Genomic DNA, 26,439 nt, shown 5'->3' on the forward strand with positions numbered 1-26,439 from the left:
TGAAGCAAACTTTCAAGTTTATTAACATAGGCTACAAGAAATTTAAAAAAGAGAGAACATAAAAACAGTGACATAATATTTTATAAGTACAGAGTGATAGTACAGTAATAATAGTCATATTAAGTCAGAGGTATTTTAATATGTATAGACTGAATAAACAATAACAATGAAATTCCACTGCTTCGGATGAAATGAATATAGTAACTAAATTAATAAAATCAGTGTTTCAACTTATAGTACAGTTATATTACTTTGATGTAAATTATTCTATGGTATTTGGAAATAGTTTGCTCTTTTAAATAGGTAAACATTCGCAATTTTCCTTTTTTTTCGTTTAACAAATGCCTCCTTTTTTTCGTAAGGAAAACAAAAATACATTGCAACCTAATTTTCAAATTATTTTGTCATATCAGTGAGGATTTTTGTGTACTTGATACTCATTGTGGGGTTAGAAATGCTGTTATAAATTCTCATGTTTGCGCCATAGTGTTTCCATGTGAGAACTGACCTTTGTAGGGTAACTACTGGAAGTGAATGCTCCTTCTTTGTTTGTTCTGAAAAAAGGTAGAGAAGTCTTTCATGTTCATCACCTCCTAGGATATCACTTCCAATTTTTAATAAACATGTTGAGTTCACAGCCAACCCTGGGGGGAAACACCTGGAGAGTGGAGCGAATGTGGTGGTTCCCAGCGCTCTGCTCTCTGGGACGCTGAGCTGAAACTGCCAGCATCTCCAGCTGGAGGGTTCCTGACAAGGCCCTGTGTGTGTCTGCTGCTTGGCATCCTGCGTCAGACCGAGCAGGGTGAACAAGCGCAACTCCCAAGGGTGGGTGTCTCCGAAAGCCAATCTAAGGTCCCTAAGTGGACGTATGCTCATTCTTGGTTTACACATACAACGTGCAAAACATCAAAAATGCTGTGCATGCCAAAAAGAGGGTTTTTCATCTGTTGTAATAATTTTCAGAATTCAGACTTCGATATGTTTAAAATAAAAAACACTAGAGCTTTTTCTACACACAGACAGTACTGTCTTATCTCTTAATAACTTAAACACTGCTGTTGAACAATTTCAAAATATACTTATTTGCAAAAGCCGTATAAGTCCCAACTATGACATCTGTCACTACTGATAAACATCTTCAGGTGTTCAGGACTAAACCTGAGCAACCTAGACTCTGCGTATTAAATCAGAGATTATTCCCATATTCTCTGAGAAAAAGAGGTTTTCAAAGTGCCTATTCTATACTGTACTGCATATATTTATATGTATCACCTAAATATATATAAAAAAGTAACATTCAGCTATTACTGTAGCATTGGCAAAACTCCCTCTGAATAACTCTGTCTTCTATTCCTGTTATCTTTTCCTGTGAACAAACATATATGCGCAATCACTCTTGTAAGAAAGAGGCATGCAAATAATACATTTGTTGTTTTAGATGACGAAGTAAACACTTATTTACAGGGACTGATAGAATCCTCAGGGTATCTGCTTTTCTTTCATCTTTTCTTTTTAACCTAACAGCAGTCCCCTTTCCTAAGTTAACAGCTTTTTGTATATGCTGCTATTCAAGTTAGTAGAGCAGGTATCCATTTTACTTGCCATTAACTGCCCGCTACTGTTGTAACTGCTGGGATCAGAGCTTTCTTTGCAGCATAAGATACTGCAGAGGTACCTCTGGCAGTCAGAGGAAGCATAATAGTAAATCATGGGATCAATGCAACAGCTTATGCTGCTGACACAGACACAGAGGAGGTAGGCAAAGTAGAAAGCCTCCACTGAGGAATTATAAGAAAGGAGAGAGTAGTGCACAATCAGGAGGACATTCGTGGGTCCAAAGCAAATGATGAAGACGCAGAAAACAGCAGCTGACAAGAACAAAGCCCGGGTCTTCTTGCTCCGGTTGGCAACTTTGGAAGAGCTAAGACATCGAATGATAGACACATAACAAACTGTGGAAATGCTCAACGGCACAAAAAAGAAGACAGCAGAGAAGGCTGTGAAGTAATATGTGTAATAGCTGTCATGCAGGGTTTGATTGAGCGCATCATGACAGGTGGTTATGTTGAGGCCCGGAACCTGGGTGGTTTGCTCCTTGAGGACAAGGGGCATCACCGCTCCGATGGCCACAGCCCAAATGGCCAGACAAATGAAGGAAGCCCTCCCCAGGGTGCGCCAGGAGAGGGACTGCATGGGATACACCACAGCCAGAAAGCGGTCAATGCTTATGACTGTCATGAGCATGATGGAGGCGTACATGTTACCGTAAAACGCTGCTGTGACGAAGCGACACATTTCAGACCCAAATTTCCAGTCACTTCCAGAAAAGTAATAGCTGATCTTAAAGGGGAGTACAGTCACAAACAGCACATCTGCCATGGCCAGATGTAACATGTACACCAGAGCCGGCTTCTTGATCTTCATTTTCACGATGAACACGACGATGGCCATGATGTTCAGAGGAAGGCTCACTACAAACACACCAGTGTAAATGGCGGGGATAAAGACAGTCAGCCAGGGGCTAGTCAGATAACCTGAGGCTTCTTCTGAGATGAACACAGAGGGTGGTTTCTGAAGAGGATGACTTTTATTGACGGAGATTAATCTGTCTTCATGTAACTTGGTTTCATTTTTCTCCTCAAACTCCTCGTGTGAGATTTTTTCAAAATCACCAACATAACTCCTGACAAGAAATGAGCGGGGTACTGCAGTAGCAATTTCTGCTTTTGAGTCTGAAAAATAAAATTAAAAATGAATAAATTGAAAAGGCAAAAAAGATGAGTAGAAAGTTCATTTAACTTTTGCTTATTTTTTGTTTCTTACTAGGAGAGCAGGTGGCAAAGAGCAGGGGATGTGCCAATGGATTACAGACTTTATTAGAGAAATTGCTAACTCCAAATATTGTACACTTTTTTTCTGACACAAGTAAACACTTTTAAAACTCTGTTCCTCAGAGGGATGAAGGTGAATGACAGACTTTCAGAGGTGTACCTGAAGACATCAAGAAAGGCCGCGAACACCTGACATGATGAAAAAAACCAGTGCTTTCTTTATTATACTTACCTGTTGCCGTCGAGTCAATTTCAACTCATAGCAACCCTACAGGCAGAGTAGAACTGCCCCAGAGGGTTTCCAAGGAGTGGCTGGTAGATTCAAACTGTCAACCTTTTGGTTAGCAGCCAAGCTCTTAACCACTATGCCACCAGGGCAGCCACCATCTATAACCAACAAATCACTTGCAGCTTATTTAACAAGCACTTGACCTTCTTCTCTCTCCTTCATATACTTCCACATGCACATTTCTCTATTCAGTTTGCAACCATCCATGACATCCATCCCTTCCAACGGAAAAATCCATATAAAAAGTTGAGGAGACTTCTTTTTTTTTATTATTATTTTACGTTGTTGTTGAGAATATACACAGCAGAACATTCACCAGTTCAACAATTTCTACACATACAATTCAGTGACACTGATTACATTCTTCAAGTTGTGCAGTCATTCTCACCTTCCTTTTCTGAGTTGTTCCTCCCCCATTAACATAAACTCACTGCCCCCTAACGTTCCCATCTTATCTTTTGAGTTGCTGTTGTCAGTTTGATCCCATATAGATAGATCTTAAAAGAACACAATGCTCAAGGCAGGCATTCGTTACTAATTAGGCTACTGTTAGGCTTAAGGAAGCTTTCAGGGGATATTTTCAGTTTAAGGTTTAAAGATTATCTCAGGGCAATAGTTTTGGGAGTTCATCCAGCCTCAACGGCTCTATAAAGTCTGCATTCTATGAGAACTCGAAATTATGTTCTGCATTTTCTTCCTTTTGATCAGAATTCTTCTACACCTTCTCCTCGCTTATTGACTATCTTGTTATCCAACAGTTCACATTTACAACACAGTAAAAATATACTATCTGACTATTCTGCATATTAGTGATGTATGTCTGGCAGTAACAAATGCCAAGGTGCTTTGACGGTTAAGGTTATGTGTCAACTATGCTGGACCATGAGCCTCAGTGGTTTGGCAGTTACGTAATGATGTAATCATCCTCCATTTTGTGATCTGATGTAGTCATCCTCCATTTTCACATAATGCTGATTTTGCATAACAATCTGGTCTTTGGAACCTAACCACGTCAGTAAGTGAAGAGAGAGTGTTTAGAATCTTTGATCAAAACATTCAGTAATGGAAGCCAGACACCATCCAGTTCTTCTGGTCTTATGGCAAAGGAGGCCATTGTTCATGGAGGCAATTTACCCACCATTCCATTTCATCTTGAGGGAACTTCTTAACGGTTATGGAGCTAGAGGCAAATTCAAAGCAAGACCCGGGCTCCCAATTCCATGGCCATTATCCATGTGTCATGTGACAGTAATCTTCCTTTATTATCTTTAGTTTGTTTACATAGTATCAGTTGCAGTTGAGTTGATTCCAACTTACGTTGACCCCAAGTGCGTCGGAGTAGAACTGTGCTCCACAGGGTTTTCAATGGCTGAATTTTGGGGAAGTAAATTGCTAGGCCTTTCTTCCAAGGATCCTCTGGGTGGGCTTGAACCTCCAAACTTTTGGTTAGCAGCTGAGTGTATTAATCATCTGCACCACTCAGGGACTCTTGTTTATATAGTGGAATGCCTCAAGTCTCTCACCATATTTAGGTCAAAACTGCAGTCTCTTAGGTTATCTCCAAATACAACCACAATGCACCTACCACCTCTCAGTCATCATCCCGTCTCCTTCACCAGCAGGTCAGCAGAGCAGTAGATGTTCTGGGACACCCACACCAGGCAGACAGCCTTCCTCAGTTCAATGCTAGAATGCTACATGCATCAAGGCAGGCGCCAGTCCAACCAGGCTCTTTTGAGTATCAACCAGATGTCAAAAGACTCAGTTCCTAATTTTCTCCTTGTATCACCCTCTTCTATGAAAAATATCCATTTAAAATATTCATCAAAGAAATGCAACATTTAGTAGCTGGAATTCAACCAGCTTTTCTTTTCAAGGAGTTCTGGTAAAATGCTGCCATTGAGGAGACATGGACAAAGAGCCTTTGCTGAATCCTGGGAAGTTGAGGAGGGAGGAGATAAACCACAGAGGAAAATGGGAGAGGTCTCTATCAATGAGAATGTTCACAGCAAAGACTGGACATGCAGATCACTTAGAAATAATGATAGAAGATTTAAAAATGGGTGGGAAGTTGTATAAGTACAGGGAGTTTCCAAACTTTTGGTTTTGTTTTTCAACAATAGAACCACTCCAAATGAAAACTTACATAGAGAGGAATAATCCTGTAAAAGAGATAGTTCCACTTGCGGTATGGCTCTATAAGGTCCTACCAGACCCAGTCATCTCTCAGATAAAAACTACAAACTCTAGGGAAAAAAATCAATGACTTGAAGGCTCTTAGGTTCACGGGGTAGGGTGGAGAGGTGAGAGTGATCTTGGAAGAATGGATGGCACTCGGTGAGTTTCCTGTTTTCTATATATTTCAGCCTGAGAGAAGGCCAAGTCAGTGCCACATAGGACGGCTAAAACTCAGAAAACCTGCAGTCTTTCTGGCCTGAAGAGCCAGTGGCAGAGTTCAGGGCAACCACAGTCACTGGAGAGTAAGAAGAGAATCCCAGAAAAGGGAAAGCCAGAGAGGCGGAGCCCCAAATTCTAGGTAAATTTTGCCCTAGTCTTTGGATGATCCTTGAACCATGCAGGTATGGGGAAGATTTAAATCAGCTGTGCTAAAAATAAAAGAAATGAAGTGAGACTTGAGCTTCTGTTCAAGAGAGACAGTTTTCAGTTTGACCAAATTAATTGCTTGCTAAAGCAAAATCATCAACACTCTTTGGAGGGATATAACAAAATTCAGAGTGTTCACAGCCCAGCAATGTCCAGGATACAATCCAAAATCGTTTGAATCATGAAAAAAAGACAATCAGTGGAAACCAACCCCAAGATGACCCAGACATTGGAATTAGCAGATAGGGATTTTAAAGAATTTATCACAACTGTGTTCAATGAAGCAATGAAAATATTTCATTGAAATGAATGAAAAAATAGGAAACATCATCAAAGAAACTGTTAAAAAAAAAAAAAAGGAACCAATGGAAATTCTGGAATTAGAAAACACACTATAATAGATTGGCATCTATTTCCAAAACAAAGAACAAAGCTAGAGCAATACCAACTCAGAGATGGTAGTTCAGGGCCTGGCAGTGAAAAGTGGAAGACAAATTGCCTCTGTAAAGTAATGAAGGGATGGCCTGGCAGTAGATCTGTCACAAGGAAATGACACATGTCTCCAGTGATGAGTCTCCAAATATAGATATGTGTCTAGATTGTTCCTCAAGGGTAAGAACCATTCTGTCAATCTCTAAGTCTCCAGTACAGTGCCCTGTATGTGGCAGGCACTCCTTAAATTAGGTTTTAGTCACAGATATGTATTCTAGTATTGGCTCTTCCAGGACTTGTCAGGCTGTTAAAATGTTGTGGGGGTGGTGTCTCACCTCCTCTAACTTTACAAGGGGAAGGAGAATCAAGATAACAAACAGTCCAAGGCTGATTCCTATGAACCCGAGGTCAGGCATGCCTCCATCCTGATGCCTTTTTACTAATTCTGACACCAACCATCTCTCCCAAAGCATTCTCTATTTCTCTGCTGTGTTCACTAATTCACTGCAATGGCCACACAGAACTCACAGGCAATACTTACAATTATGGGGTTTATTAGGGAAGTAACAGGTTACAATTCAGGTTCAGGAACACTCAGCATACAGTTATTCGATCAGGACCACCTCTTCTCAGCTGTGCCCAAAGGCACACCTCTCTGTGGCCCCTTGGCCTCGCACCCCTCGGCCCGGCCTCTGCCCTGCTCAGGTAAGTGTTACAAAGTTCTTTTAGCTCTGCCAGTAAGCCTCATGCCTGAAGGTGTTCAGCTTTCCTCCTCTGTGGGCCAGGAAGTCCACTGCAGCTATCTCAAGCTGATCTCCTCGTTCCTGCCATCTTGCGCTGCCATCTCTTGCTGTCTTCCACGTTAGTTCCTTCTCTCTGTCTCCTGGATCTAGAAGGTTCTCGGCACCAGGATCCCAGGACCAAAGACTGCTCTCCACTCCTGGCTCTTCTTTCTTGAAGGTGGTGAGATCCTCCCTTCCCACCTCTGGGATGGGTCATTTTAAGCCTAGCGAGATGGCAAAACTGACCATTCCCCTTGTTAGAGTTTCATACACCTTACTTGCATGGTTCTACCCCCTACAAGGTGCCATGCACCTTATTTACATTATTAGAAAGCTATCCAATCCCCTTGGTGGGCCACAAGCCCTCATTTGCACAGTCCCACCCAGTCTTTTGGTAGGAGTTAACAAGACCATGGTGAGAAAGGCCATATAAAAGTGATCCATCGTACCACACTGGCCTACAAAATCTGGCAGTGGGAAGCATCCTATGTGAAATAGGACATGCACTCAATCTGTAAACTATAAAAATTAATACAATGTAAGAAATTCTTTTCCTTCTCCTCCCACTTCCACGTAGCTCACTTTTAGACTCAATCATTTGCTCATTCCCAATCGTTTTAAATAAAATGGAATCTAAATCTCCTCTTGTCTCCTATTTAGTTATGTTTAGTTTTTCAGCATGATGAGGGGCATAAATACGTTGTAAATTATATACAGTCCCAGTATTCAGAGATGTAAGTCAAATTTCAAGTTCACAGTCCTTTCTGGAAGTATTCCTTTCTTCCTTTTGTGATGTATCTAACTTACTGTGGATTCACTTTGACCCAGTCACATGGAGACTTGACACTGGTACCAACAGCCCAGGAATGAAGGCTACTTAAGGACATAATGAATGTGTGGGAGCAGAAAGAAAAGGATGAATGGGCTCTGGCATTTTAATTCCACAATGACATGAGTCCTTAAAAATGCTGACTTAGGGGAACCTTGAAATAACACATGCGATTCTCTTCTGCACTTTTGGCAGCCTGGCCAGATTAAGGGCCTTTGTGATGCATGGAGGGAAAAAGTATATATATGTATACCAAAAAAACCCACATCAAACCTGTTGCTGTAGAGTCAATTCTGATTCACAGCAACCCTATAGGACAGAGCAGAACTGCCCCATAGGATTTCCAAGGAGTAGCTGGATTCGAACTGACAACCTTTTGGTTAGCAGCCCTGCTCTTAACCACTGCACTGCCAGGGCTCCTTTTATATATATGTGTAGATATATATATATATATATATATATATATATATATGAATCAAGACACTATCTAGAGGAGTAATACAATTTGAAAAGTACTAAGTACTCATAACTAAGCTTCTTAGATACTATCACTAGGTCAGAAAACAAAATTGGCATTAGGCTTACTCCACATTTAGTACTTTGCAACAACTATTTGTTTTCAAAATATTCTTCCCTGGTTAGGCCTTCTCTGGCAGTACATTGTTCATGGTTTATGACAGGAACATTATACCCACTGAGAGGAACATTATACCCACCCAGGAGGAACGCATAATCCCTTGATTAAATATCACTGCCTAAGGTGTTACCTTTCTTTTGCGACCATAGGCTTGATATTCTGATTTCTGTAGAATTAAAGTCAGAATTAATATATATATATATATATACCAGCACCAAAGAAAGAGCAAACCAGCAAAAAGACAGAACTAGATATTTCCAACTTTTTCAAGCCCCTTAGGCTGAAATTCAAGTTTGAGTATTTTACTTTTTCCTCTGGCCCTAGCACAACTCATAGGTCAAGGAGAAAGTGCCTGTCAGCATGCCAAAAACTCTCGTAATTCATCTGTGTTTTTGTTGTTAAGCTGTGGTTTTACACACATATAAATCCAGCTCAGGTTCCAAAATCAGTTCTCATACTTTTTGCTAAGGTTTGCTTGCTTTAGGTTTCTCTAAATGGCTTTAGAGTAGTTTGGTTATTGAATACAGCATATTACTAATAGTTTAAATATGGACTCTCTAACTCTGGGGATTTCTAAAATTAGTGAGTCAGGCAATGGTTTTTCTGATTTTGATGGGATCTGACCTGGAAGTAGAGGGATGACCAGATGATCTTTCAGGTCTCATTTGATACTGGGATGTATGGCATGCCAGTCAGCAACCCACGACACGCCAGCTTTGGTTCTGACTCAGAGTTCAGCTCTACAGGGCTCATGGTTTTTGGGAATTAACAAAGCAGAAGTCCCAGGACCCTGCCTGCATTTCCACATAGAGCAGGAGAACTTTGCCTTGTACTTCTCCACAAGTGAAACAATATTACGGGTTAAAGAGAAATAAAGAAGGGGAAGATGAAAAAGAGTAGAAATATTACTAACTCCATCAAAATGGGAAAAAGTAGAGTTAGCGGAATGTTCCACTCCCTCAAATTCAAACACACCATTTTCCAATGAAAAGAACTAGGGATCCTCAAAGAAATGGCCAGTTCTAGATCTGAGGGAGGAAATGCACAAGATGAGCCTTGAACATCTTCAAAGAATTTTAGGACTAGGTCAAAAAGACTCTGGAATCAACCTGAACACTCCTACTGGCCAAAGATGCAACAATTTGATCATCAAAAGAATAATGACTGAAATAAATTGAAATCCTTCACATATGTTAAAATCCATGAGTTCATATGGATACTCAAAGGAAAATAAAACCTACTGGTCACCTTTGCAGGAAGTTAGGGCACACATTCTGAAAACCAGTAAACAAAGGCAAGAGACAAGCATTTACCCCGCCTTTTCTATATAAACGATATTTCAAGGAAACCAAATAGTTGATAAGGAAAAGTTTTCTTTATAAAATAATTCCAGTTAATAAATGCAGAAACAATGACAGACTTAGAAAATCAATCATTTGAAAGCTCTTAATGAAATCATGGATTCAGTCTCATGCTCATCAAGGGCTGCTAAAACTATTAGGGGAAAGGCTGATGGGGAACTTGATAATGAATGAATCAGGCTGGCAACACCTGAATCCACTGAGCCATCTTAACCTCACAAAAAGACAATCTTGAGGTGATGTAATAAGAAGTACATAGCACCATCTCTGATGTGGTTTTGCAAAAAACTGAACCTGAATCTGATAAAGCTTCTAGATCTACCTACCATGTTACAGAAAAGAAAAAGACCCGTTGAACAATCCTGCAAGATGCAGTCAGCCAGATCCAGTATGTGGAAAAATCAGTAAGACAAATGACCTAATTCCTCTGACAAATAAACAGCAATAAAAAGAGATCTGGGGTAGGGGAAATAGTTACCAATTAAGAGATTCAAGAGATATGTCAATCAGATGCAATGGTGGACCTTGTTTAATCCTAGTTTTCACAAACCAACTCTTAAAAGACATTTATGTTACAAGGAAGCCCAGTTAATACGACTATTATTCAAATTTACACACCAACCACTAACGCCAAAGATGAAGAAATTGCAGATTTTTACCAACTTCTGCAGTCTGAAATTGATCAAACATGCAATCATGATGCAATAATAATTACTAGTGATTGGAATGTGAAAGTTGGAAACAAAGAAGGGTCAGTAGTTGGAATACATGGCCTTGGTGATAGAAATGACACTGGAGATCACATGATAGAATTTTGCAAGACCAACGACTTATTCATTGCAAATACCTTGTAAAAATAGCATGGGGGCGGCATCTGACCTCCTCTAATTCCACAGGGGGAAAGGAGATCAAGATCAATAGCCCAAGGCTAATTCCTATGAGGTGGAGGTGAGACATGCCTCCCCTCTCCACCATCTTTACCAATTCTGACACCAACCATCTCTACCACAGCACTCTCTACTTTTCTACTGGGTTGGATAATTCATTGTAATGGCCACACAGAACTCACAGACAATTCTCACAATTATGGGGTTTATTAGGGAAGTAACAGGTTACAATTCAGGTTCAGGAATGCTCAGGATACAGTTCTTCCATTGGGATAGCCTCTTCCCAGCCGTACCAACAGGCACACCTCTCTCTGGCCCTTGGCCTCTGCAAGTATTACAAAGCTCTTTTAGCTCTGCCAATAAGTGCCCAGAGGCACCCCAGTCTGCCAGTAAGCCTTGGCCAGAAGGCACTCAGCTCTAGCTCCATGGGTTGGCAAACCTAGCTCCATCAAGGAGGCACTCTACTCCGCCAGCAAGGCTCCTGCCCGAAGGCACTCAGCTTTTTTGCTCTGTGGGCCGTCTCCTGCTGGTCTCTCCTGCCATCGTTTCTCTGCCACCACCTCTCACCATCTTCAGTGTTACACCTCTCTCTGTCTCTTGGTTACAGGAACTTCTCAGTGCACGGATCCCAGTTCCAAAGGATGAGCTCCACTCCTGGCTCTTCTTTCTTGGTTGTGGTAAGATCCTCTCCTCCCACTTGCAGCATGGCTCATTTTAAGCCTATCAGGATGGAAAAATTGACTAATCTCTTTGGTGGGCTACAATTACCTTATTTGCACAGTGCTGCCCAATCACCTGGGTGGAAGTTACAAAACCATGGCGAGAAAGGCCATACAAAAGTGGTCCATCGCACCACATACCTTTTTTCAATAACATACAACAGCAACTATACACATAGACTTTGCTGGATGGAATACGCAGGAATCAAATTGACTACATCTGTAGAAAGAGGCAATGGAGCTCAATACCATCAGTCAGAACAAGGCTAGGAAGTGACTATGGAACAGACCATCAATTGCTCATATGCAAATTCAGGTCAAAGTTGAAGAAAATTAAAACAAATCCACAAGAGCCAAAATACAACCTTAAGTTTATCCCACCTGAATTTAGAGACCATCTCAAGAATAGATTTGACGAATTGAACACTAATGACCAAAGATCAGATGAGTTGTGGGATGACATCAAAGACATCATGCATGAAAAAAGCAAAAGGGCTTCAAAAAGATAGGAGAGGAAGAAGGAAAAAAAAAAAAGACCAAAATGGATGTCAGAAGAGACTCTGAAACTTACTCTTCAATGTAGAGTAGCTAAAGTGAATGGAAGAAATGATTAAGTAAAGGAGCTGAACAGAAGATATCAAGGGGCAGCTCGAGAAGACAAAGTAAGTATTATAACAAAATGTGCAAAGAGCTGGAGATAGAAAACCGAAAGTGAAGAACACGCTCAGCATTTCTCAAGCTGAAAGAACTGAGGAAAAAAATTCAAGCCTCAAGTTGCTATACAGTCTGCTTCCACAAAGATTATAGCCTTGGAAATCATGTGGGTCAGTTCTACTCTGTCCTACAGGGTCGTTATGAGCTGGAATTGACTCAACGGCAGTGGTTTGGTTTTGGTTTATGGACAAAAAATTGAACAATATAGGAAGCATCAAAAGAAGATGGAAGGAATACACAGAGTCACTGTACCAAAAAGGATTGGTCGACGTTCAACCATTTCAGGAGGCAGCCTATGATCAAGAACTGATGGTACTGAAGGAAGAACTCCAAGCTACACTGAAGGCATTGGCGAAAAACAGAAACCAAATCTACATAAATATCTTAAACTTCCATACAGAAAAGTGCCATAAATAAGGTTGAAAGAGAAATGGCAAACTTGAAAAAATATTTGCAACATAAAACGTTAACCCCTAAAATATAAAGAACAATTACAATTCACTGAAAAAAAATACTGAACACTAGGAAATAAACAAAGAACATAAGCAGGAAAATTCACACACACACACACACACACACAACCCCACAAATGGCCAACAAAGATAGGAAAAAATATTCACTGTCACTAAAAATGAAATAAATTGAAGTAAAAATAATGGAACGCTATTTTTCATATTTCTGACTGGCAAAGATAAAAAAGATTAATAAAAGCCAATAATGGTAAGGATACACAAAAAGGTCACTTTCATTATGAATAAGAGGGTAAATTGCTAAGGGATGCTGGCAATATGATTAAAAATGAAAATGTGACTACTCAGCAATAAAAAGGAATGAACAACTGATAGACACAGCAACATGAATGAATCTCATAAACATTACACTAAGTAAAAGAGTATCTATGGTATGATTCCATTTATATGATGTTTTAGAATAGGCAAACAAATCTATGGGAGGGAGAAAAATCAGAAAAGCAGTTGCCGCTTAGGGAATCAGAAAGGAGTTAACTGGGAGGGATATGAAAGCAGTTTCCATGGTAATGGTAATGTTCTTGATGGAGGTTTGGGTTACACAGGTGTGTGCATCTGTCAACCCTCACTGAATGTACACTTAAGATTTGTGACTTTCATTGTATATAATCTATATGTCTAAAGAAAAAACTGTAAACAAATATTGAACTCTAATTATTTGCTGCTGAAGTATTTACGGAGAAGTGTACCGGTCAGCAATTTACTTTGAAATATATCCAAAAAATAGGATAGACTGATGAACGGATAGATGGGTAGGTATCTAATAAAACAGGTATAGTAGAATGTCAATGGTAGAATCTAGGTGATGGGTATACAAGAGCTCACTGTAAAATTCTTTCAATACTGCTGTATGTTTCAAATTTTTCATAATAAATTGCTGGAAAAATGTAAAACAAAACAAAACAAAAACCATCTCATTTTAAAATTAGAAACAAAATCAAGGATGTTCTCTGTCTTCGTAATAGTCAACATAGCACTGTAGGTTTTCACCAAAGTAATAAGACAAGAAAAATGAATTAGTTTTAGGAATTAGAACCAAGTGGATAAAGCAGTCAGTATTTGTAGATGACAAGTTGACTATGTGGGAGTTCTCCCAATGTTGCCTTTGTCAAGATCAATACACAAAAACATTTCTCTAAGTGAGCAAAATATAATAATAACAGTAAAGTATAATCTAAAATACCTTCCAAGTGTGGAGAACAGAAATCTGCCACTGCTGCCTCTAAAAAAATCAGACACCTTTTCTGCCGTCTCCAAGAGCTCTATTTTCTGTGGCACCTACTTCCTCCTTTGATTTCCAAATCAAAGTCATGCAGATGCACCTGACTGAAAATTCTAGGTTACACACCCTGCACCTTAACTACGAAGGACACTGGAAGAACGAAATACAGCGTCTTCCATGGGGAGGCAGAACATGTAATGTGGGAAATTTTCCAAGCATGGGAAGATATTCAAAAAACATGCTGGTGACTGCTGAAGAAATATAATTTAAAACAAAATCCACTCCCAACCCAGAAAACCTCTCCACAAATACAGAAGAGAAAGAAAAGTTTTATTATTGCATCAGTATTAAACCAGAATGTGATGCATCACAGGTAATCAGCTAAAGAGACTGCAAAACCAGAATGGAATCAGACCTTACAGAGCTAAGTGAATACAATCCATCATGTTCAAGATAAAGTCACTGATTTTCTAGTATCTTTATGGCAGGACACCTGAAGTTATGCTAATTTCCTTCCAGGAAACTGGGAGGTAGGAGAGAATTACCTGAAGTGATAGTTTTTAAAGAGGTGGCTGCCAGGTTAACGCCCTAGATTTATATACTTTACAAAGAGACAGAGGAATCGTTTACAGTGACAAGTTACCTGAAGTAAATTCTGAAAGAACAGGGGAGGAAGGGAGCCTCTGCCCTTATTTTCAACAAGGAGAATTATTTTCTGTTTGTATTTGTTTTCACATGACCAATAATCTGACTAGTTTTTACTACAGGGTTAAAGCCATCTTTTTTCATCATAAAATTTAAATGCACCTTTGTTAATGGTGTATTTTTTGATAATATATTGTTACCCTCACACAGTGTAATTCGGATGTAAAATGTTTTCTTCAGCAATCTCTTCAGACTTGAGACTGATTCTGTGTGAAGACAAAACATTTTCCATCTAGATACCAATGGATCTAGATGGATCAATTTGTTCTATCCTTATCCTGGAGAAATCACTTATGTTTTAAACACATATAAGTACTCTACAAGATTTCGGTTTATACCAGTTGCCTGTGTAGTATTTTAAGAATAAACTATTATCCTTAAAAAAAAAAAAAAAAAGGCATTTATGAGACAATCAGAGAAATCTGAAAACAGAATGAATACTAGATGATTTTAAGGAATTGTTAAATCTTTTAGGTGTTATAATGGTATTGTGGTTATGTGGCGGAAAAACAGTTTTATTTCTAAGGATAAATACTGATGCATTTATGGATGAAATGATAGGATGTCTGGGATTTGCTTTAAAATTATTCAGTTGGGGGGGCGGGAAATGGAGGTATAGACAAAAGAAGATTGCCATGTTTCAATACTGCTGAAGCTGGATGATGGGTATGGGGGGTAATTATACTGCTCTTAATTTTTGTGTACATTTGAAACATTTCATAATAAAAAGTAAAAAAAAAAGCAAAATAAATATTTTATGCATATTTACTTGCCACTAGAAATTAAGGATAAAGGTTTTGGCTTTGAAGAAGGAAAAGTTATTGAATGTTTGTGTGAACACAGTTTTACGTTAGATAATTCATTTGATACTAACTCCTCAAAGCTTTCTGCGGAATAGGGAGGATTTGGTATATGAAAAACACAAAACACTTGTTGAACACCCACTATGTGTCAGGTACTTACTTCACTTTAACTAATTTAATTCTAACATTTCTAGGAGATAAGCATTATAACCTTCATTTTATAAGTGACAACTTGGAGGCACAGAGAGGCTAACTAACTAATCTAAAGTTACACAGCTAGAAAGTGGAGGAGTAAGGATTTGACCCTAGATCTGCCTGGCTCCAAAGCTCATCCTTTGAGCCACATCATATCACTTTATCTCTTCAAACACGTGATTCACAACCATTTCTACACCTGAACTCCAATAAATTATATTGTAGCTATGATAAAAACAATCATAAACAGCACTTCAAGGAAAGAGGAACTCTTCTTGAAAAGTGAATAAGGCCTTCAATTCCACTAACCGTAGGAAAATTCACCATCCCTGCTGCACTATGCTTTAAAACATGAATAAAGACTTAGCAGTTATCATGAAATTAATTTACAGGGTTAACGAGCACTTAAAAAAATAGAATAGTGTAGAAAATATCAGAATGCACAGCATGAAGCATATATATATATATATACACATATATATGAAACCAAAGTTTCACAAGACTATACACACACCATTATTGTGTATACATATTATATATACCCACATCTCCTGTATCACAATGTAAAGTGTATTTCTTACTCCTTTTACTGTTGGTTAGCAATAAAAGAAAATATGAGAAAACACTCCTCTACAATACTGCAATACCTGATTTTTAATTCATCATAGACTTGAAATATGAAAAAAGTGACTGCATGATATCCTTTCTTAAAGTTAAATAACTTTGTTTCCAAGTGCAAATTATAGATTGTTCCTGTCATTCAAAAGGCCAAGGTCTTTCAAAAGCAGATAAAGAATAAAGGCCTGTAATAGCATTTTAAGTGGCAAAACTTGATTGGATGTTGTCTTAGTCATCTAGTGCTGCTATAACAGAAATACTACACGTGGATGGCTTTAACAAAGAGAAGTTTATTTCCTCACAGTAAAGCAGGCTAAAAGTCCAAATTCAGGGCATCAGCTCCAGGGGAAGGCTTTCTTTCTCTGTTGGCCTTCTCATCAATGTTCCCCAGACTAGGAGGTTCTCTGCTCAACGACCGCAGGTCCAAAGGATGCGGTCTGCTCCTGGCACTGCTTTCTTGGTGGTATGAGGTCCCCTACTCTCTGCTTGCTTCCCTTTCCTTCTATCTCTTGCAACATAAAAGGTAGTGCAGGCCACAACCCAGGGAAACTCCCTTTACATTGGATTAGGGATGTGACCTTAGTAAGGGTGTTACAATCTCACCCTAATCCTTTTTAACATAAAATTACAATCACAAAATGGAGGACAACCAGAAAATACTGGGAATTGTGGCCCAGGCAAATTGATACACACATTTTTTGGGGGACATAATTCAATCCATGATGGATGCCTTAGAATGGGGAAAACGAAGCTTCAACTTTGGAGGGTTTCTCCAAGGTGGGTATTTCAACTACCATGACAAGGTCAATGTCGGTGAGGATATGTGGGAGCAGTGGATGCATGTACCTAGGGAAAAATCTCTCATCTATTTACTCTGACCGTTCTAGGCATAGGCAAGAGAAGGAAAAAGGAAAAATAAAAGAAACCATAAAATAGGGAAACAAACAGAAAATTCTGAATGCTGAAATTGCTGAAGTCCTTAATATTAGCATCACAGTCAAAAATAAATGAAGACTGTGGTTCCTGACTCCCTTTGGACTACTAGGGCGTTTGTGAATATCCGCAGCAGAAGGGGGAACCCAGGTACCCCTAAAATTGGTTAACAGGGAGTTCCAACGAGAGAAGTGAGGTGTATGTAGGATCTGAAAGAGAAAACACTTGCCCAAGACGAGGCAAGCAGGAAGATAAATCTAGGGCTCTGGTGACTCCACCGTCTCCGCAGAACTTTAGCTCAAAGCAGAGCTGAGTTCCAGTTTGTGAGGTTGACAAGGACGGAGGAAGAAGATAGGGGCAGAAAAGACACAGGGAAGGAGACCTGTCAGAAGCGTTTTGGGAAAGGAGCAAATTCAGATCTGCTGAGAAACTGCAAGGACTATTTACAACACACTCTTCTGTTGGGACGTAAAGGGCTGAAAATGCTGAATTAGGAAGATGAAGGGAAGGAGTAGAAAGGTAACCAGCAGAAATGACCTAAAATGTAAACAAAAAGAATATTCCTGAGAGGGACTGAGAATCCTGGGAAAAAAAAAAAAATCCCTCACATTAAGGGAGAGCAGACAAAGAAAGAGAGAACCCACCATCCCGATATGGCCTATAAAAATAAAGGCGAAGCCACTAAAGAGTATTTCAGGCAAAGAAAATACAAAGATACACTGGGGTAGAAAATTACTTGCCAGTTCATAAGAAATTTGACTTTCTGGCTTTATAGAATTTTTTGGCCTGCTTTCTGTCCAGTTTTGGGTCTTTCTGTTTGGGTTAAGGTCTCTTGGTGAAGTCCAATTAATTTGCATATTCATGAGTAGGAATCTACTTATAGCTTGCTAGGCCTATTTTGTCACTGTTAAATGAAAATCAAACCCGCTGCTGTGGAGTCAATTCCAATTCAGAGCGACCCTATAGGATAGAGTAGAACTGCCCCATAAGGTTTCCAAGGAGCAGCTGGTGGATTGAAACTGTCGACCTTTTGGTCAGCAGCCGAGGTCTTAACCACCGAGACATCAGGGCTCCACTTTCATCATCTGTTAGCAAAAGTAACAGAATACCACAATCCAAGCATAAATGGTTACTGAACACCTCCATGTCCAGGGCCTGGACTAACAAGTGAAGAACACAGACTTTGCCTCGAGGGGTCCTGGGGAGCACCGTGGGGTTGCTTCTCTACTAAGAGGGGCTGGGGCCTGGATGGCTTCCTCTCCACAGGAGGTGGTAGTGAAAACAGCACTTAGGAGAAGACAGGCCTGTGGCTGAATAATGGTCCCCCAAAGATGTCCATGTCCTAATCCCAAAACCTGTGAATATGTTCATTTACATGGCAAAGGGGATTTTGAAGATGTGGTTAAATTAAGGATCTTGAGCTAGGGAGATTATCCTGGATTATGTGGGTGGGCCCAAAGTAATTACAAGGGGCCCAAAGTAATTACAGTGGTTAAGAGCTCAGCTGCTAACCAAAAGGCTGGCAGTTCAAATCCACCAGCTGCTCCTTAGAAACCTTATGGGGCAGTTCCACTCTGTCCTATAGGGTTGCTGTGAGTTGGAATCAACTCAACGGCACGGGTTTTGGTTTTTTTTTTTTGGGGGGGGGGGTTGGTTATAAGAGGGAGGCAGCAGAGTTACAATCAGATAGAGAGAAATTGTAAGGATGGAAGCAGAGGTCAGAGAGAGAAGATGCTAGCTACACTGCTAGCTTTGATGGAGGAAGAGGCCATATACCAAGGAATGTAAGCAACTTCTAGAAGCCGGAAAAGGCAACAAAACAGATTCTCTCCTAGAGCCTCCAGAAGGAATACAGCTCTGTCAACACTTTGATTTAACCCAGTGAAACAGATTTTAGACTGCTGACCTCCAGAACTGTAAGATAATAAATAAATTCATATTGTTTGAAGCAACTAAATTTGTGGTAATCTATTACAGCAGCAATAGGAAATACACTAGCTTCGTGAATTAACCATTCTGGGTCTCAGTTTCCTCACCTGTAAAATGGGCATGGCGTCTACTCAAAGTGTTGTTGTGAGGAATACATAAGATAGTATGTGTAATATACCTAAGCAGGGTCTTGGCTATAACAGGTGATCAATATAGGGTAAGAATTTTTAATTAAACATGAATAGGCAGAGTGTGGGGAGGGCATTCTGGCCAGAGAGAATGGCATGTGGACAAAAGCCAGAGAAAGCATGGCTCCTTGAGGGAGGAACTAGAGGGTGGGGCTGGATGAAGTAGATGGAGGATATGTAATAAGGGGGTGGCTGGACAGAGGCTGCAAGGGGAGGAGCACCTCACACCCTGCTAAGGAACTGGGCTTGATCCTGTGGGCAGGAGAGCAGTAAATGGAATCTCCCACCCTATCCTTTCTGTCACAGTCACCTCCAGCTATTCTTGAACCCTTTCACCCTCCAGAGTCATTGCGTGTATGCACAGGGCAATCTATCCCACTGGTGGCTACCTTTTAGGATGTTTTTATGACAAACCAAACTTTGTCTCCAAAGCATTCTCATAATGGTCTGATTCTGTCTTTGAAAACTACACAGGATATGGAAGTATTTCAAGGATCCAAAGCCAGTCATTCCTCTAGCCCAAATCTTGTCTCTCCTAAACTCTTGCTCCTCAGCTCATTTCTCTTAAGAACATGGTTCTTAGCTTCCCTCTACCACTGATGCTCCACTCCATCAGAGTAGAAGTCAGAGATGGAAAGGCTCTTACAGAAGGTTCAGTCCAACATTTCATTTTCCAGGTGGCAGGGCACAGGGAGGGGGACAATTCACCAAAGCCATTCAACCCACGAAGAGCAGGTTTGGGTGGGACGCCATGGATCTTTCCCTATGCTACACTCTTACCCTATCTTGCTCAGAGCTATGCATTCCAAGCACTGTGCACACAGCAGGATAACCTCCCTGAACCTGGACAGCTGTGGTCTATCATTGGAGCCTAACCTAGCAGCTTACTGGGGCAATGCCATCCTGTACTCTCACCCTAAACTTGTGGCTCGTTCTTATGAAGACTGTTAAGCCAGGCCTGCCTCAACAAGTAACAGCCCAGCTGAATTTTTTTTTTTTTTTTAAACTAAAAGGAAGCATTTAAAATTCCATTTTAATTAAAGTTCATCTTCTTGGCATTGGGCCCGCAGAGGTCTTTTTGGAATGTCAGTTTTGTTACTTGATTATTTAACATTTTAGCCAACCCTCCTAGCTTGGAGTTATATTCAAACTAGCAAAATAGGATGTCTCAGGGCTCATTCAAGCTGTTGACAACAGGTTTCTGCAGGGAAGGGCAAAGCAGGGCCCCAACGGCACCAAGCTTCTTCTTTCCACTTCTTCCTAGGCAGAGAGTAAGTAACTAATCAACAGCTATGAAGCCTTTCCACCATCTATTTGAGCTGCTTTTCTCCATCTCATCCACACTAGTATCACCAGACTGTCAAATACCAGGTGGAAGAGCAGACACTTTTCCTATGACTTTTCCGCTAACCTCCCTGACTAGAAATACAACCCCAAAATGAAATGAAGTAAGTTTGGCGTAGTTTGGTCTTAGCATATCTATGTGGGCTACTTGTATCACTGCTTTCATTATGGTTTACTTTGTTTTAAAAATTTGCAAGAGATTGCCAGCAAATTCCTCCAGCTATACTTTCCGGAACTTACTGCTTTCCCATCTTTGAAAATCAAGACAGTTGCTCATCCTTAGTGTTCTGGAACACTGCCATTCTCCCAGATTTCTCACAGATAACCCTTTCACGTTCACATCTGAAAATTTGGTACCCCAGGATATAATGCACCTGGGCCTGCGGTCCTGGATTTATTTTTAGTGGCTCTGATCACTTCTTACCAGATAGTGATCATCAACCAATCAACATTTGTTAAGTGTCTACTACATGCCAGGCACTGTTCTAGGGGGTGTGAATACAACAGTGAACAGAAGTAAGCAAAAATCCCTGTTCTCATGGAGCTTTCATTCTAGTGGGTGGAGGTCAGCTTGTCTCTACCAGCTGTGACACCCAATCATGGGAAATCTGAGTTGCTTGTGAGGGGTAATTGGTCACATCGCCCCTCGCTTAAAAAAACAAACAAACAAACAAACAAAAAACCCCAAAAACCAGCCAACCAATTGCCACTGAGTTGATTCTGACTCATGGCGACCCCGTGTGTGCAGAACAGAACTGCTCCACAGCGTTTTCAAGGCTGTGACGTTTAGGAAGCAGATCAACAGGCCTTTTTCTGAGGCACCTCTGAGTGGGTTCAAACTGCCAACCTTTTTGTCAGTAGTTATGCACTTAACCATTTGTGCCACCCTGGGAGTCTTTGCTACATAGCTTCTATTACCACTTGCTACCCTCCTATCTTCACAGGGACTTTTTTTTGCCAAGCAGGGGGCCTTCCTTGATCCTCTCAAAGCTCTGTTTACACTGGTCCTCTGGTTTCTCCCCCAACACTGCTTTTCAGAGTACCATGCCCTCTGATGCGTGTGCTGCAGCCCGCGGAACTGTGCACCTGCCCCTGGGCTGGGCCAAGTTCTCAGGGGGGCCCAGAGGCCAGTCCTCAGGGCCCCCTGTCTGGGATGAGGGACTGGACACCAGATCCTTATAAAACTTACAAACATCACCCTTTACTCTTGAATGCTGGCCTTCTTTGATGAAGGCAAGTCATCTCAAATTAGCCAAGGAATTACAAAGGAATGTAAACTGATTGATGAATATATGAATTTCTCAATAAATATCTGGGGAGTAAACATTTGTTCTAGACTCCACGGGGATAAACAAAGGTTTATAATCTTAGCTGGGGAGATGAGATACCCATAAAGCGACTGTCGTGCAGTGTATTTCTTAATATGGCCCTTCTAGCCGTAGTCTTTGTAACTCCCACAAAATGATTGGGTGAGGTGCTTATGGCCCACCAAGGGAACGGGACAGCTTGCTAATAATGTAACTAAGGTGCATGGCACCCTTGTTGGGGTAGGACCATGCAAATAAGGTAACATGGTTCGAATTATGTCCCCCCAAAAATGTGTGTATCAATTTGGCTGGGCCATAACTCCCAGAATTGTATGGTTGGTCTCCATTTTGTGATTGTAATTTTATGTTAAAGAGGATTAGGATGGGATTGTAACACCACCTTTACCCAGGTCACATCCCTGATCCAATGTAAAGGGAGTTTCCCTGGGGTGTGTCCTGCATCACCTTTTATCTCTCAAGAGATAAAAGGAAAGGGAAGCAAGCAGAGAGTTGGGGACCTCATACCATCAAGAAAGCAGTGCTGGGAGCAGAGCGCGTCCTTGGACCGGGTTCCCTTCACTGAGAAGCTCCTAGCCTGGGGGAACACTGATGAGAAGGCCGAGAGAAAGCCTTCCCCTGGAGTTGACACCCTGAATTTGGACTTTTAGCCTACTTTGCTGTAAGGAAATAAACTTCTCTTTGTTAAAACCATCCACTTGTGATATTTCTGTTATAGCAGCACTAGATAACTAAGACATAAGGTGTATGGAACCTTAATGAGGGGATTGGTCAGTTTTGCCATCCTACTAGGCTTAAAAGAACAGCCAATCCTAGCACATAGGGGGAGGTACTACCACCAAGAAAGAAGAGCTAGGAGTGCAGCATGTCCATTGGATCTGGAATCCCTGTGCTGAGAACCTCCTAGACCCAGGAGACACAGACAGAGAACTGTAACACCAGAGATGGCGAGAAACAGTGAGAAAGAGTGGCAGAGAAACAGCAGCAGCAGAGGCAGCTGAACCAGGAGACTGGCAAGAGATGGCAGAGTGGGCTTCCTGGCCCATGAAGCAAGGTGGTTACAGTGGGGATGCCAACTCAGGAGCAAGAAAGCTGAACACCTTCAGGCCTAGGCTTACTGGTAGAGTGGGGTGCCTCTGGGCACTTACCGGCAGAGCTAAAAGAGCTTTGTAACACTTGCCCGAGCAGGGCAGAGGCCAGGCCGGCCAAAGAGGCCCCTCCGGGGGCCGAGGGCCAGAGGGAGGCCTGCCCATGGTGTGACTGAGAAGAGGCTGTCCTGATCAAAAAATGTATCCTGAAAATTCCTGATCCTGAATTGTAACTGTTACTTCCGTAATAAACCCCATAATGGTGAGTATGGTCTGTGAATTCTGTGTTACCATTGCAACAAATTATCGAACCCAGCAGAGAAGCAGAGAGTGCTGTGGGAGTGATGGTTGGTGTTGGAACTGATAAAAAGGGCTGGTGAGAGGAGGTATTGTTGACCTTTGGCTCATAGCAATCAGCTTTGGGCTGTTGATCTTGATTCTCGTTCCCCCTTGTGAAGCAACAGGAGGTCAGACGCTGCCATCCCGCCATTTTTAGTGACAGTGCAGGAAGTGCCAGAATGAGTCGGAACAAAAGGTCTGAGAGTGCTGTGGGACGGTTCAAGCAGGTTGGTAGGGCCAGCCCTGGAGGGCCCTTTTTACAGCTATAGTCTGGGTTCTCACAGCCCAGCTTGTCATGCCTGGTGATCCTAGGTAAGAATCAATGTCATTCTTTTTGAGCAGTGGCATATCAAGTTGAGGGTGGTGGTTGTTGGGTAGTAGGAGTGGCCCCCTGGAGAATTTTTATCACATACTTTGTTTAGAATTGCCAGTGCAGTTGATTTTATTAGTGATTTACAACTCTCTAAAGACAGTGCAACATTTATTGCCTGCAGGTTGGAGGGTGGGGCACAAGGACTGGCCCACTGTTCCCTCCCCCAATTTGGTAAGACACTGTCTTGAGCTTTAGTTTTAGAATTAGAAAAAGGAGATAAACACCCACCTTAACAAGGTTTTTGACGGGGCAAAACAAGACAATCTAAGTGAAAATGTCTCCTGGACGAGCGTCTGACACGAATATGGTGCTTAACACACACTCCTTTTCTTCTCTCATCTTTCTCACCCAAAGTGGCTCCAGAATCCAGCATAGAGAAATTAGCCAATGTTTGCTCAGTTGTCTGTCTGTCCTTCCTGAGTCTGTCTACACCAGTGTTGGCCATCTTAGCATGCACCACCCCTTACATAAGGAAGTAAGACGTGTGGCAGGAAGCTGTAACTCCTTCCCTAACCAAGGCCAGAAACATAAGGAAAGGCGGCTACAGTGGATGCAGCATTTGCATAAACCTGTTCTCCATCCCACACTGCAAAGCTCAAGCAAAAGTTGGTATTCTCAGGAGCCTGTCCCAAAATAAAACTGAGCAAGTTACAAAGTGACATCTGAAATCATATATCACCATACACAAGTTTTCAGGAGTTCCCACATTCTCCCAGCACCCTCAGAGGTAATGCTCGTATTATCCACAGACAAGTTGCCTCTAAGCTTTGGGCCCTTCTCTGGGGCTCTTTGTTTTCCCAAAAGCACCTCCTCCAGATTCACCCTGAGCAAAGATGTAGAACAGAGAAAATGCTACGTCATTGTCATCTCTTAATCCTGATGCATCTACACTGCATGTGTGTGTATGTGTGTGTGAAGGTCGATACTGAGCACACACCTTTTCATGGATAACAAGAAAACCAGCTAGAATTTGTTTCTGCATTTAAAAAAAATTGTTAAAAGCTTACAGAATACTATGACTATTAAGAAATGTTTTTCTTAGTAGTTTTTTTCCCTCACTTTCTAAGGTGACTTTGTAGGCTGAAAACATCACCTCTGCTCTGCTGGGGGTGGAGGTAGAGGAAAATGCATTTACTTATTTGGTCAAGTAGCCAGATACTTAAAAATACACTGTTAGTGGGAAATATATTCTATGAGATAAACAAATGAAGCAACTTGCAGCAGATCAGAGACTGTTAAGAAAGAGTGGGATCCAATAGTGTCTGAAGGAGCCTGGCTCTTGGGAGAGGAAACCTTTCCTCAACTCACTTGGAAGGAATGGGTTGTTTGGATAACAAACATAGAAAATCTCCCAACAACCACTACCAGCTGCTATATACTACTATGGCCCTATCACTGGCGCTTCGAACACTTCCTGTGTACGAGGTCCGTGCCAGGGACCGCTGGTACTAAATTCTCTACTAAAAGTTTCGAAAGACTGGGCTTTTCTCTACACCACTTTTCTCACCTGTAAAATGTACAAGGTTAAAAAAAAAAAAAAATCCAACCAAACAAAACTTCAGTGGGTGTGTTTCTCCCCTTCATATTGAAAAGACGGAAACGTTTACTGGTGGAGCGCTGTGAGACCCCTTCTTTGAGGGGTTGTCCTGAGCTATCGGAAAAATAGGCCACACAATGAACAAACGCAACCGGAAACCGTAGAATCCCACAGGAGAAACCTGCCCATATCCAGCACTTGGTCGCAGGCCGGCTGCATCCTCCAAAACCGGGTCCAAAGGGGCAAAGGCTGAGTCTGCGAAGGGGAATGGGCACGCCTCACCTAGATATGACCAGGGGAGACTCTGGATTTCAACCCAAATGTCTGTTTGGCTTCCGGGGGAAACTGAAGTAGGGGGTGCAGTCAGGGGCACCCCTCTCTGGGTGAAAACGCAATGTGTACCCATTTAGTTCCGATCATAGGCAGTCAAGCCCATGATGTCCTCCTTCAGCCTCCCACCTCCTCCCGCCGGACTCATTCCCACGGAGGACCCCGGCTGTGGGGCTGGAGGTGGCAGGAAGGGAAAACCCGGGTAGCTCTCACCTGGCCGGCGAGCCCGAGTACGGACAGACAGCAGGGGCCCGCACAGACTGAGTCCCACCGCGACGAGCAGCAGCCGCCGCGCCCCCATTGTCCGGAGATTCAGCGCGGTCAAAGCGGCTCCCCGCGCCGCTGCTCCTGGAGGCTGGGGCCGTCTCCGGGTGGCTCTGCTCGCCCCTCTCCGTCTTCCTTCTTCTGGGGCCAGCAGCCAGTCGGTGCGGGGGACAGAAAGCGCTCGCTGTGTGTAGGCAAGAGGAAAAGGCTCGGTGTCCCTCCGCGAGACCCTGTGTCTTGGCGGCGGCTCCGCCGGGCGCGGGGGCGGGACCAGGCGCGCGGGCGGCGGGCTTCGCAAGCGGGAAGGGCGCCCCCCTGCGCGGAGTGTGCGCCTGGACCCGGTCACCGTTCCCCGCCTGCCACCCTCTCCCCCGCGGGTCCTTCCGCCTCCGCTCAGCGGCCCCAGAGGCTCCGCGACCCCGAGCTGCCTCCCTTCCGCTCGGTGCGCCGTCCACCCTGCAGCCCGGCTCTGCGAGTCCAGGCTCCTGCAGGGTCAGCGCCCGGCCCGCCGGACCCGCCCCAGAAGTCTCGGTGGCCGGTCACTGCCCGGCGGGGGAATCCAGACGAGACAGTTTTTCCCCTGGGTGCCTTTGGCCAGCGAAGTTCCCATGAGTCACTCAGCCTGGCGGGGGTC

The 26,439-nt window shown here is 42.2% G+C and overlaps 1 protein-coding gene across 1 annotated transcript; it reads right to left on the minus strand.

The window, feature by feature from the left end:
* On the minus strand, positions 1–26,159 carry F2R (coagulation factor II thrombin receptor). Its single transcript, XM_004374482.2, has 2 exons — positions 25,755–26,159; positions 1–2,732 (listed from the first exon to the last, which is right to left on the minus strand). The coding sequence occupies exons 1-2, from the start codon at positions 25,840–25,842 to the stop codon at positions 1,537–1,539; spliced, it is 1,284 nt and encodes a 427-aa protein (XP_004374539.1). The 5' UTR covers positions 25,843–26,159; the 3' UTR covers positions 1–1,536.
* Between the last annotated feature and the right edge of the window lie 280 nt (positions 26,160–26,439).

The sequence above is a fragment of the Trichechus manatus genome, unplaced genomic scaffold, assembly GCF_000243295.1.
Source record: "Trichechus manatus latirostris isolate Lorelei unplaced genomic scaffold, TriManLat1.0 scaffold00029, whole genome shotgun sequence".
NCBI classification, from domain to species: domain Eukaryota; kingdom Metazoa; phylum Chordata; class Mammalia; order Sirenia; family Trichechidae; genus Trichechus; species Trichechus manatus.